The 13,246-nt window shown below is 36.2% G+C and overlaps 3 protein-coding genes and 1 long non-coding RNA gene across 5 annotated transcripts; all 4 read left to right on the top strand.

Moving 5' to 3' along the window:
- Nucleotides 1-926: 926 nt before the first annotated feature.
- On the top strand, nucleotides 927-2,425 carry LOC145791558 (uncharacterized). Its single transcript, XM_082871919.1, has 2 exons — nucleotides 927-2,037; nucleotides 2,124-2,425. The coding sequence occupies exons 1-2, from the start codon at nucleotides 927-929 to the stop codon at nucleotides 2,423-2,425; spliced, it is 1,413 nt and encodes a 470-aa protein (XP_082728045.1).
- Nucleotides 2,426-3,442: 1,017 nt separating this feature from the next.
- On the top strand, nucleotides 3,443-7,029 carry LOC145790164 (uncharacterized). 2 transcript variants are annotated; one of them, XR_014328812.1, is made up of 8 exons: nucleotides 3,443-3,523; nucleotides 3,920-4,247; nucleotides 4,521-4,712; nucleotides 4,812-5,051; nucleotides 5,280-5,379; nucleotides 5,597-6,070; nucleotides 6,722-6,823; nucleotides 6,942-7,029. It is a non-coding gene; the product is annotated as an uncharacterized LOC145790164 (long non-coding RNA). The 2 variants fall into 2 exon arrangements; XR_014328811.1 differs by lacking the exons at nucleotides 5,280-5,379; nucleotides 6,722-6,823; nucleotides 6,942-7,029 and having other exon boundaries at nucleotides 5,597-6,104.
- Nucleotides 7,030-9,150: 2,121 nt separating this feature from the next.
- On the top strand, nucleotides 9,151-10,333 carry LOC145788801 (aspartic proteinase-like). The gene is made up of 4 exons (XM_082867988.1): nucleotides 9,151-9,710; nucleotides 9,831-9,891; nucleotides 10,028-10,122; nucleotides 10,240-10,333. Exons 1-4 carry the CDS (start codon nucleotides 9,594-9,596, stop codon nucleotides 10,321-10,323), a joined length of 357 nt encoding a protein of 118 aa, XP_082724114.1. The 5' UTR covers nucleotides 9,151-9,593; the 3' UTR covers nucleotides 10,324-10,333.
- Nucleotides 10,334-11,345: 1,012 nt separating this feature from the next.
- On the top strand, nucleotides 11,346-11,969 carry LOC114305191 (uncharacterized). Its single transcript, XM_028250294.2, has one exon. It carries the CDS (start codon nucleotides 11,346-11,348, stop codon nucleotides 11,967-11,969), a length of 624 nt encoding a protein of 207 aa, XP_028106095.2.
- Nucleotides 11,970-13,246: the final 1,277 nt, after the last annotated feature.

Raw genomic sequence — 13,246 nt, 5'->3', positions numbered from 1 at the left:
TTTTAAAGTTTTTTTTTTCCCACAAATTTTGTATTTATTAAGCGTGTAGATTAAGTAGATCTAAAAGCTAAAAAAAAATGATTAAAATATTTTTAAAAATTCATGGAAAATCAAACAATAAATATTGAAAACTTGAAAATTATTTTTGAAAATCCAAAATCAAATATTGATTTGTATTTCATTACTCTATTATTATTGAATTTAGAGTAGTACTAATACAAACATAAAATTCATGCAAAGAATTAATATAGAGTGACATGATAAATTTTAGGAAAAATTATCAGAAAGTCCTATGTACCAAACTGTTACTCTTTATGGTCCTAAATTTAATCTTTTTGATTGACAAGTCCTATTTTACACGTTTGGTAGACAATTAAGTCCCATTTCAAATTGTGTGAGGTGTGGGGAGACTGATTTGCCCTTTTTTGTTATGGCATGTACGTCTATTATGGGATTCATTGAATATTTTGTGGGATACGTTGCTCTGTCACGTTGGCAAGTTGGATCCTATGTTTTGGGGTGTGATAATTTCGTGGGTCGGGCTAAAGGCTTATTGTGAGTTAGCAAAGTAGGGATTCATTGTCTTCTTGCTGGTGGTGAGAGCTGTGTGCAATCGTCAACATTGGTTATCATTGCAGGTACATAATACGTTTATATCTTTTTCATAGTTAACACGCCATTGCCCTGCAGATGACTTGTGCCCATGACCACGTTTTTACGTCCTTCGCACTATCCACATTTGTTATATTTATGTTTCATTGTGATGTATCTGCCTCTGATTTTTATTCCCCCCTACACCGTTCCTGCGGGGTGAGAGGATTCAGATTTTTTTTAGTTCATTATTGTATTGATTTTGTTGGTACTTTTTTTGGTTTTGTTACATGTATAACATGTGTTTTCACCCATGTCAGTGTGTGCTCGACGGTATGGAAGGGAGTTTGATGTTGTTGTGTTCTTATCGTAACATTAATGCAGCCTACAATCTCCGGGATCATGGCACGTTTGCCGAATTAGTTGATTTTCTGTGTTCCAAGTTTAGCGGGATAGGTCCTCATAATGTGGGATTGTCGTACAACATTCCAGGTTTGAGCAGTTTTACTTTACAAGATGATGTTGATTTGAAAAACCTTGGTAGTTTTGCCCGATCGTTCGGGTTGCAACACGTTTGTGTGTTGGTTGATCAGCATAGAAGGTTGGATAGTGAAAGTGCGGCCACCGAACAACATAATATGCAACCCAACCCAATGTCCAGAATAATCGTTAATGACCAAGGACAAAGTGATGACGAGGTTGATTTGTTGCTTGATTTCTGCCCCCACAAAAACAAAGTACTACTGACTGAATCATGGGCGCGGGGGTTAACCCATGTCGGTCAATGCTTTGAGGGGGGTGCACACGAATTTCGTACAGTTTTGTGCAAGTACGCCGTGGAGCTCGGGTTCAATTTCAGATATGTTAAGAACGATTCCGTACGGGTCATAGCAGTCTGCTCCATGTTGGAGGATAAGGGATGCACGTGGTCTGTACATGCTCGGGTGTTGAAAGCGAATCAATTTTTCTACATTCGCAAATTGAACAGTGTGCATAGTTGCGGTGTATCCGTCCGGACATCAAATCATCCAAGGGTTGGATCTGATATGGTTGCTGACATTATCGCAGCTCGTGTTCGGGACAGACCACTCACACGTCCAACTGATGTCGTCTTAGATTTGAAAGATGATTATGGGTTGGACGTCAACTACCGAGTTGTGTGGTTAGGGGTTGAGAAGGCAATGAGGGAATTGTTCGGTGCCCATTCCGTATCATTCGACCAATTGCGTTGGTATCGTGAAGCCATCATGCAATACAATCCTGGGAGTTATGTTGACATTGATTACGATGAACACAACTACCGGTTCCGCTATTTTTTTATTTCGTTCAAAGCATGCATTGATGGGTTTCGTCATTGTCATCCATTACTTTTCCTCGACGGAACCTTCTTGAAAGGCAGGTTCAAAGGGTTTTTCCTAGCTGCCACAGCGAAAGACAGTAATCAAGGTGTGACCCATTTAAATTTCAAAACAATTTTCTTTTATGGTTTGATATATTGTACACGCTACTCATATTCTCATCATTTATAATAGGTTTGTTCCCTCTTGCTTATGCCATTGTGGACTCTGAAAACAACATGAATTGGGGTTGGTTCTTACAACATCTTGCCAACGTGGTACCCAGTGACAGGACACTCACGTTCGTGTCTGACCGAAACGTGGGACTTATGGAAGCAATGCCTACATTTTTCCCTACATCTCACCACGCATTCTGCCTCCAACATTTACAGAGAAATCTACGGGACAAACTACGTTATGTGAACAGCATGCATTGGATTGGGGTTGTCAGCAAATTCCGTAAGTGTGCATACGCACCCACACTACAGGAAATATGAGTTTTGACGACGTTTTTTTTAACGGCGTTTTATGAAACGCCACGTTTTATAATATTTAAAGACGTTTTTTAAATGCCATATTTTTTAATATCAAAACGGCGCGGTTTCAATATTTGAAGGCGCTTAGAAAAGCCTTCAAATATCCTCTCTCTTATATAGGCGAGCTGGAGAATACCCTAATCACTTACGCACTCATCTGTTTATCGTTCAGTCTCTCGTTCGCTCTCGCTCTCTCTCTCTCTCTCTAGACTGAACGATGAACAATTAGTTTATGTAACCTCAATAGTTAGTCCCTAATCTCTTCCAGCAGAATGCCCTAATCTCTTACTGACTCATCTGTTTATCGATTCATCTCTCACTGATTCATCTCAGAATGATGCAGTCTCAACAGATCGATTTCAATTTTGATTTCGAAGTTCTCTCTCTCGATTTCGATTTCGAAATTTATGTTTCGGTGATTCTCTCTCTCAATTTCGAAGCTTATTTTGAATCTGAGAATAAAGCCTTTGTAAACCCTTATTTTGAATCCTCACGCCTTCTCTGATTTCGATTTCATCTGAATCTCTGATTTCGAAGCTCCATCGCCACCACCATCTGCATCGACGAGGTAGGTGAGCTCTCTCTCTCTCTCTCTCTCAACCCTCTCTAAACCCTTATCATTCGCAGAGATTCAGATCGATCTCAATGATTTCATCTCAGAGCGATTTCGATTTCGAAGCTCCACTGCCTGCACCATCGTCTACTAAGGTGAGCTCCACTGTCTCTCTGAAACTCTTCATTTCCGTCTCTCTCTCTCTCTCTCTCTCTATTTCAGTGATTGATGAGTTGTATGTGCTCTGTTTAGCAATGTAAATTTATATCTATGCTCCTCCTTCATATTTTAGCAATGCAAATTTATATCTATGCTCTTCCTTCATATTTTAAAAATTATTATCTTTGAATACATATAGCATATAATAATTATTTATCCATATATATGATATATAATAAATATATAAAATTATAAACTTTGCCCAAGTTTTTAACTTGATTAAATTTGTTCTCCAGGCACTTGGCATTCCCATTCATAGGCTTGTGCAGGCTGCTGATTCAGTTTCGGTAGGGTTACATGGTGACTAACATTCTAAGTTATATATATATTTTGGTGTTGTGTTTTTACAACTTAGTTCTTAGTTGGACCTATTTTTTTTATTTGAAGCTTGCATGAAGAAAATTAAATTACATAATTGAACAAGTTATCTTCTCTATTTTGTTATATTACATTATTTCACATTATGTAATCTATGTATGTCTATCAAAAGGATTGGGCGCTCCAGCTGGAACTGTCATTGTTGGTTCAAAAGATTTTATTACTAGGGTATTACTGATATTTTTGCAACAATTAAGAATTCTGTTTTTCTCTCATTGGAGAAACTTGATACCTATCTCTCTCACTCTCTTTCTTCTTCTTCTTCTTCTTCTTCTTCTTCTTCTTCTTTTTTAATGGTTTTGTAGGCAAAGACTCTAAGGAAGACCTTAGGTGGTGGGATGAGACAAGTTGGCGTCCTTTGTGCTGCTGCTTTAGTTGCAGTGCAAGAGAATGTTGGAAAGCTCGAGAGTGATCACAACAATGCTAAGTTTTTAGCACATAAATTTTTTCTCCTGTTTAATACATTATCATATACATACAGTGGTAGACCCATAAATTCATGTGTTATTTTGGCTGATGTTTCTCTTTTACATTTTTATAAATTTGGTTTTCAGAGGACTGAATAGAATTGAAGGACTAAAAGTGGATGTCAATTCAGTGGAGACCAACATAGTAACCTGAAATTGACATATGGTAATATACAATGTAGAATAAGTAGTTTGTTTGGTTAATATATGCATATCTAGAGACCATTATTTCTTGATCCGATTTACAAAAGAAGTGGAGCTACAAAATGTCAAGAAAATAATTTTCCAGTGTTTATTTTTTTCTTCATATAGTATTTGTATGGTGTTTAAGTGTTCCATATTATCTGCAAGAGTTCCAATTGGAAAATAAATGAACAATTGTCTACACATGCAATGCGTTTTTTTAATTGTAACACTGACACAGCTCTTGAATCTGCAGCACTGAGTGTAAATATTGGACATAAGACTAGCAGTTTATTGTTAAAGAGATTGTATATACATCCTCCTGATGCTAGTCGTGTATTACTACCGGATGGTAGACACTTGGCCTATCAGGACCAAGGTGTTCCGGGCGACAGAGCTAGATTTTCTATCATCAGTACACATCCTTTTCTTTCATCCCGACCTGCAGGTACAATAATCTCATCCTCAAATCTTCTGGAAAAGTAACTAAATAGGGGAACTTAATAGCTGATGTTTTGCACACATTTATTTGTTTTGTGCAAATAAGAATACCCGGGCTTAGGGCTTCACTACTGCAAGAATTGGCATTCGCCTGGTAACTTATGATCTTCCAGGTTTTGGGTTAAGTGATCCCCATCCCAACAGGAATCTTGAGTCATCAGCTATGGATATGTTACAGTTATCATATGCTGTGGGGGTCACTGACAAGTTCTGGGTGGTAGGATACTCAGGAGAGAGCATGCATGCTTGGGCTGTACTCTCAGATACATTCCTGACAGAGTAATAGGTATATTGGTCTCTCTCTCTCTCGCTTATTTTATTTTATTTTTTAATTAGTAAATTTCTCTAAATAAGATGTTAGCCTTTAGGGACCCATGACTTGCAATTTAGAAGGCTGTATTCTGACTAAATGTTCTACCCCTGGGGGTTATGTTGGTTTTTTATCTGCATTTTCTCTTCATTGTGAGTAATTCATGTTCATGTCTTGATTATGTTGAACATTGGTCTGCAATAGTCACTTTGGAATTAGGAGGAGCTGAAACTAATAAATCCTCGAGGAATTGGACTGTTAACTAGCTGTTTTCAAACAATCTGATATGACCACATATCAAATGGTAATAATATGTTATTCCTTTATACTGAGATTCAAATATCTATGAACATACATGACATTGTGCAACTGCACGACCATTATTTGCCACTGAAATACTTATGATATGTTTCAGAAAGTATTGTGATGCTTCAGTGTCACCCACATAATAAATAAAGAGGTGAATATTTTTGTTCTGTTGATGCTTTTTATCTCTGATCCATCCTTGGCTGAATTTTCAGGTGCAGTCATGGTTGCTCCAATGGTTAATCCATTTGAACCAAGCATGACAAAGAAAGAAAGATATAGAAGCTGGGGAAATTGTACACCACGAAGGAAACTAATGTACTTTTTAGCTCGGAGATTTCCTAGTTTTCTTGCTTACTTCTACCGGCGAAGCTTCTTGTCTGGAAATCATGGTCAGATAGATAAGTGGCTATCATTATCGCTAGGAAATAGGGCAAGTCATGTTGCCAAATGCCAGTCAATCACTATTCCTGCTTTGATCTCAAATATTTTCTTTAAAATTTAGATTTTTGGCTATTTATGATTCAGATTGCGATGTACTTAAGGATTGATTGATGTTCATTATAATGTTGATTTAGGATAGAGCTTTGATAGAGGAGCCAATGTTTAAAGAGTTTTGGCAAAGGGACGTAGAGGAATCAGTCCGACAGAGAAATGTAAAACCATTTGTGGAGGAAGCGGTATTGCAGGTTTCAGATTGGGAGCCAATGTTTATTATTTTTTTCTTTTTCCTTCCTTTTTTCTGAAGTCAATTCTTGTTGTTAACTTCAATGAAATTGTAGTTTTCTGTCCCTCCTTTCTGCATTTTGTCAGGACTGAACTGCACAAATATGGTTGTTTGAATGATCAATTTTTCTTAACTTCATCTGTATTTCCTTCTAAAATGCACCTCTTTTTCTATTTGATGGATTATTTTAAACTTTGTTCTGGCATTGTTCAACAATTATGCATATTTTGTCCTCTCATTGGTCATATATTTGAAAATAAGGGGTTGGAATTGATGTCTTATGTTGCATCTTCACTACTGAAGACAATGAGTAGCTGATGCCTTATGCCAAAACATGTTACTAAGGAAAATATGTTTGTGACATCATGTCCTTTAGCATGCTCTATGTATTTCTCAATTGAAGGAAAATGACAGATTGAAATAGCAGACCTAGTAAGAAATACAAGAGGGTGTATCCATTTTGGCCAGTGAGCTCGTAGACTATGTATTGTTTTCAAAAGTTGGGATTCAACTACCTATTTTTAAAAACCATGTTATGGAACCTTTCCCAGAATTCATTAGTTTACATGTGTTTTTTATTGGGACCAATCCTTCTTTATTTCTGCTTTCTCAGGACTCTTCAGATGTTTCTTCAAGAGCTGGCATTTCACCACCATTTTGTTTCCATAGTTGCAGACATGCTGCATAGTGCCAATTGGAGGCACATGTGACGAATGTACACATATAGCTTCTCATTATCCTTATATTATATGCTCTATGGTAGAGGTGTTTTTATTATTATATTTTTCTTTTTTTTAATTTCTGACATGCATAACTTGAATGCTGTATTGCAGTGTAAAGATCCTCACTTCTGAAAGTAAATGGCGATGATGTGCTTTGAAGTATTCACTCTACATGTAAGAAGAAGAAGAAGAAGAAGAAGAACTAACAAGGTAAAAGTACTAACATCACTAGTTTAAGCTGATAATAATATTCATAAATCAATAGTGTTAAAGACATGTTAGGAAAATGCTTTTTTGAGTTGAGAATGATGTTATTCATAAATCATATACATTGTTTTTAAGTATCAAGTGGTTTTCACAAGTATGGTTTATTCTTCTTCTCCTACATTGTGTTTGGAAAGTGTCTAAGAAAAAGAAACAGTGTTGTGAGAATGTCCAACACACATTAGCAAACATGGTACTTATTGCATCTTAGTTTTAAATTATATAAAAACAAACATGTTTTATTGTCAAGTATTTTCAGTTTTAAATTATCCAGTCAAGTATTTTCAGCAGGCATTATACTATTATCCTAAATATCAGTATAATGGAATTATTTTAATACTGAAAATACTTGAATTGGTGGTCCATTCATGAATTGGTTGAATACTGAAAATTATCCTAAATACTGAAAATTGGTTGTCCATTCATGAAAATAATACTAAAAATATTTTCAGTATGGACAACTAATTATAAATACTGAAAATTGAATTATCCTAAATACACCAGTTTTGAATTGGTTGTCCATTCATGAAAATACACCAGTTTTAAATTATCCTGATTTAAAACAATTGGGACCAAGATTTTGTTGAGTTGAATGGCACAAACTTGCAAACATTGCATTGTACATGCTTATCATTTTTTAATCCATTTTATATCTCTGCAATAGTGGACGCATAACGGGCACTTTGCTAATTGAAATTCTTGGCCTCAGTTTGAGGGTTTTCATAAACATTTTGGTGTTTATTTCCACCTTTTGATAAAACCAATGTGCTTTGCTACTCAACTTTGTTGTGTAATTGACCTATTAAGATGCTAAACTTTCCTTTTTATTTTTTTTCAAACCTTATGCTTACAATGCAGAGATCAAATTCTCATCAATTTACATCATAATTCGGCTGTTGGTCTGCCAAAACGAGCAGTGAGTTTCATCTTCTGCATTTGTTATTAGTTCTTCGTAGGTTAAATTTGGCTTGCATTATTTAGTTGATTTCTAATCTGCCTACACAGCCAATCAAACTTTGGAAGACTTATGCAATGGATATCTAGAACTTGAGTGAATTTATTCTCATTCTAGAACAGATGCTTGGACTTTGTATTTTGTTGAATCAGTGGGGTTCTTTCCAGGGATTTTTGGAACATTCACAAATAACTGAAAGACATTCCTCTTTTGTGCATACCATTCAAATGTTACCTTATTTGAATTATTTTGATGTTGTTGACTTGCTACTTTTCCAGGGCCTTTGGTACAAATAACTGTAAGTGCTGAGACATTTGCTCACTTTTTGATTTTGTTATCCAGAAAAATGCTGCTTCTCTTAGAATTGGGAAATGGTGCAAGAATGCCACTTTCATACTAGTGTGTACTAGATTCTAGTAGCAAAGAATTCTTGTGTTACTGCAATTGAGCTGTATATTGAAGATATCCCTAGTTTGCTCACTGCTTAGATGAGAAAGCTAACCAAATACTTTTCCCTCGACTTTTCATTTCTTCCCTCGTCAAGACAGTCCCTTCTGTTGACTTTAATTAGAAGAGAATTCCTGCGGAAGCATAGGGAAGTCTTCTACTCTCTTCTCTAATCTTACATTGGTAAGTCCAAAGGAAGACTGCAACTTGTTTGTGAGTGAGAGCAGAGACAAACTGAGCCAACCAACCAATGCTAGCCCATAAAGAATTGTTAAAATAATAAAACAGGCCCACACATAGAATACAGAACTATTCTAATGCCCCTTGTTGTATCGCACAGGTAAGGTGCACCAGACTCGTAATTATCATGATCTATAAAACAGTGTCAACCAATGATAGCCCATATGTACGCTTAGGCTGGGCTGTTGAGCTTTTAGTTATCTATCTTTGCTAATATGTTTATCATCTTGTGTGTATAATAGAATGTAAGTTACTATTTTGTGCATGACAAACTTTTCTGTATCTCTTGTACATTTCTCTAATAGATCTGTGACAGTTTTTGAAGTGCTCAGCATAGTCAGAAATCCACAATTCAAACAAATAAAAAGAGAATAGAAACTATTGATTTCAATGAACATATAATGAATAAAAAAAGTGCATAAAATAATTTTTTCCTCCTAATATCTATATACAACTCCATAATAGAGAAATCGGTGGAACTGTTTGTCAAAAGGTGTGAAAGGGACCTCAATAGCAGGCTTCCTCTATTCAATTTCGTTGAACTTTGTTGTATGTTTGTAATTATTCCATTTATTTTGATTTTTTTTTCTTGAATATGAAATCAGAGCACTAGTGAGAATGGGGAACAAACTTCTATTAACTATCATCTGCTTATCGGATTTGGCTTGCATCTTTGGTTTCAATGTTTCCTCGGGTTAGTGAGAATTGGTCTAAAGAGACGGGATTTGGACCTTAACAGTATATATGGCGTAGCAATCATCAGAGGAGAGGTTATCCATGCCAATGGTAAGGGCAACGATTCCAATAGTAATTGTGTTGACAATTTAAAAGATGATGTGGTGTATTTGAAAAATTTTATGGACACCCAATATTACGGAGAGATTGGCATTGGTTCACCTCCACAACACTTTGCTGTTGTCTTTGATACCGGCAGTTCCTATCTTTGGGTGCCATCTTCGAAATGCCACTTTTCTGTGAGTTTTTTTTTTTACCACTTGAGTGCCTAGTGTTGTAATTGTAACACTTGTTGGGTTTGGGTAATATATATATATATATATCTATAAATTAAATTATAATGCAATAACTTCATGCAGATTGCTTGCTATATGCATTCTAAGTACAGGGCAAAGCTATCCAGTACATATACTGAAATTGGTACATTACTTTCAAAAACTCGTTAAACTTCTCATAGAGTTGTATGTTTTTCCTATGTACATAATAAAGCTAGATTCTGGTGTTGTGCATGCTGATGGAACCATAATATCAGGTTTCTTGTTCCATTCTGATATAGGAACATCTTGCAAAATCCATTATGGTTCTGGATCTATATTTGGCTTCTTCAGCCAAGATAATGTGAGAGTTGGAGATGTTATCATCAAAGATCAAGTGCGTGATTGTTTGTATCAAATTTCATGTTGTATTATTACTATATTCTTATTATTATTGTTGTTGTTGTTGTTGTTATTATTCATGTCATGGCAACATTGATTTCATGACATTTAGGTGTTCACCGAGGCTACAAAGGAAGGATTATTTATGTTCTTGCTTGCACAATGCAGAAAATTAACCTCTTATAGATTGAGGTAGGTGATATTATTATTGCAAGCAATTCAACAGGAACAGGTGTCAGAGAACAAATTTCCTTTCAATGCAGAAAATTACAAATTATATGAAGAAGTTGGAGAAGGTGTCAGCGCCACTGTTCACCGGGCTCTCTGCATTCCTTTGTGTTGACTGGGATTTGGGAATGTATCCTGCTCAAAATTGTCTTTGTTGTACATGAACCTATTTTGATTAATTGAATACGAATCCCTATTCTGCAGTGTAATGATGTGTAATATGCTTGACTATCCCATTGCATCTGCATGTGCAAGCAAATGACTTAACCTATTTTTTCTTTTTATTTTTTGATTGTGTTTTTTGTTTGATTTTGGTTCAGACACAATCATGTAATGTTTATTTAGTCAATATATTGAAGTAGCTGTAAAATTTTATTCATATTATTGTTATTTTTCAGCTTTATTAAAGGTATGTTTTTTAGTTAAATATAACAGATTCAGAACAATTTTTTTTTTAAAAAAAAGAGCTATAACTACAGTGCCAACGGACATTTTTTTAAAATAAAAAAATCTATCACGGCGTTTTAAAAACGTCGCTAAATATTGGATGACGTCATTTTATCATTATTTATCGCATTTAGCGGCGTTTTTAAAAACGCCGCCTATACTAATTTTACGACGTTTTTAAAGCGTCATAACCTTATAGCGACGGCCGCGTCCTCGACGTTTGGTGATAAGCGTCACTAAAGGAATTAGCGGCGTTTTTAATACATATAGCGGCGTTTTTAAAACGCCGCTAAAAGTCATTTTTCCAGCAGTGCCACCATAACAATATTTAATCAAAAGGCCAACGACTTCCAAAAATCTGGAAAAGCCATTGCCACAAAATTCCTTGCGGATGCACATCCACAACACTGGGCGAACGCATTTTTCAGGTATGGATATTTCCGTTACGCGACGCAAATGTGAACATACCCAACAACAAACGAGCATGTTTCATTCTTTACAATTTTTCCCCTTCGGCTTTGCAGAGGTAGACGATACGGCGAAATGAGCTCCAACGCCGCTGAGTCATTCAACTCTTGGATTCGCGAAGCACGAAATTTACCAATCACCAGAATGGTTGACAACAATAGAGGTCAGATTATGCGACAAATGGCGAAGCGGAGGTTGTCGGCCCACACATGGACAGGCGCAATTTGTCCCACAATGGAATTCCGCTTGGAAGAAGCTTACAACAAAAGTCGGTCATGGAAAGTGAGTCAGGCGAATAACGACGTGTATGAGGTCCATTCATTCCCATCTGTTATGATGGACATTGCCACCCGTACATGTTTGTGTTTTCAGTGGCAAATAAATGAGTTCCCATGTGCGCATGATATTGTCTCAGTGCGAAAAAGCGGGAAAAACCTTGATGACATAGTCGTACCTTGGTACCATGTGTCTGAATACCGTCTAACGTATGCACCCACCATCTACCCAATACCAACAGTTGAAAAACCACCATTCAACCCCACTGACTACGTCATTTACCCACCAAACGTCAAATGTTCACCCAGGAGGCCGAAGAAGAAGAGAATACCGTCTAAACGTGAGAATGTGCAACAAATACGGTGTGGAAGGTGTGGTCGTATGGGAAACCACAACAGGAAGACTTGCAAAGAACCTATTTAGACGTAATCCCAATACGTCTGACATCCCAATTTATATTTAGTACGTTTTAAGTAGTTGTGTACTTCGTGCATACCATTAAGTAAGAATATGATAGTCACATACAGTTTAGTATTTTAATAACTTATTAGATGAATGTTTGTGTTCGCCTATAAGTACAACTGGCTTACAGTTTTTGTTATGTTTTATTTTTTTTCTCAAATATATTCTACGTACCTTTGCTTAAGCCATATTTTAATTTTATAAAAGTTTTTGTGTTTCAACACATGAATGCAGACCCTGCCTACATGTACTGTGCGTGTAAGTTTACTTACATATAAACGTACACACAACGAAAAAATTATGAAAACGTGGCCTCCCTAACTTCAATAAGCAGTTAACGAAACTTTCATTCACACCACACACCCCCACATCAACATCACCACCGTCGACGCTAACTACTTATAATTTACCAAACGCATACTTATCATCGTACTACATATACATTAAGTCAAATAACAGCATCCCACATCACACTAAACGCATCATGCAGATAGTCAATCCCTTAAACTCATTGACACCTAACTGATGTTCACTCAACAGAATGGACTGGAATGTGTGGCTTATTTAACTAGTAAACCAATGTCAATCTGCTTTGGTTGACACATTACCCATCAACCAGTAACATTCTAGTTTCATACACTTGTTTACCTTCGAGTCACACACAACTTTTTGTATCGTACATGACATCCCATAATGCGAAAAATACACAACTATGTAACTTACGTACAACATACATCCCACATAAAAACCGATGCCTCCCTAACTCCAATTAACAGTTACTAGAACACCCATTTACACCACACTCCCGCAAATTAACATCACCACTATTGCCAATAACGAATTACAATATGCCACCCGTGTACTCAAAGTCATACGACATACACACTACCTCAAATAACAGTATCCCACATCACTCTAAAACCCTATCATGCATATTTTTAACCCCTTCCACTCATGCACACCTGACTGATGTTCATGCATATCTCAGAGAAATAAAACAATCAACATACTTTGCAGACAAGCACATCATTCATCACAATACGCATATATTACACAGAATTGCAAGCAAAACATATCATAATATTTCCCCAAAAAATATTCCAGCTAACTTCAGACAGAATGTTGTGCACGCCCGTCACCCGTTAATTCACGACCAACCATCCACCAAACTAAACTACCAATATGAACAAACCATAATATGTGCTAAATAATATAATGTGCATAACCCAAAAGATAAA

This window comes from Camellia sinensis, chromosome 5, assembly GCF_055761805.1.
Source record: "Camellia sinensis isolate YWXY chromosome 5, ASM5576180v1, whole genome shotgun sequence".
NCBI classification, from domain to species: Eukaryota; Viridiplantae; Streptophyta; class Magnoliopsida; order Ericales; family Theaceae; genus Camellia; species Camellia sinensis.
Note: the sequence above shows the minus strand (reverse complement) of the source record. Positions and strands in the feature narration are given on the sequence as shown.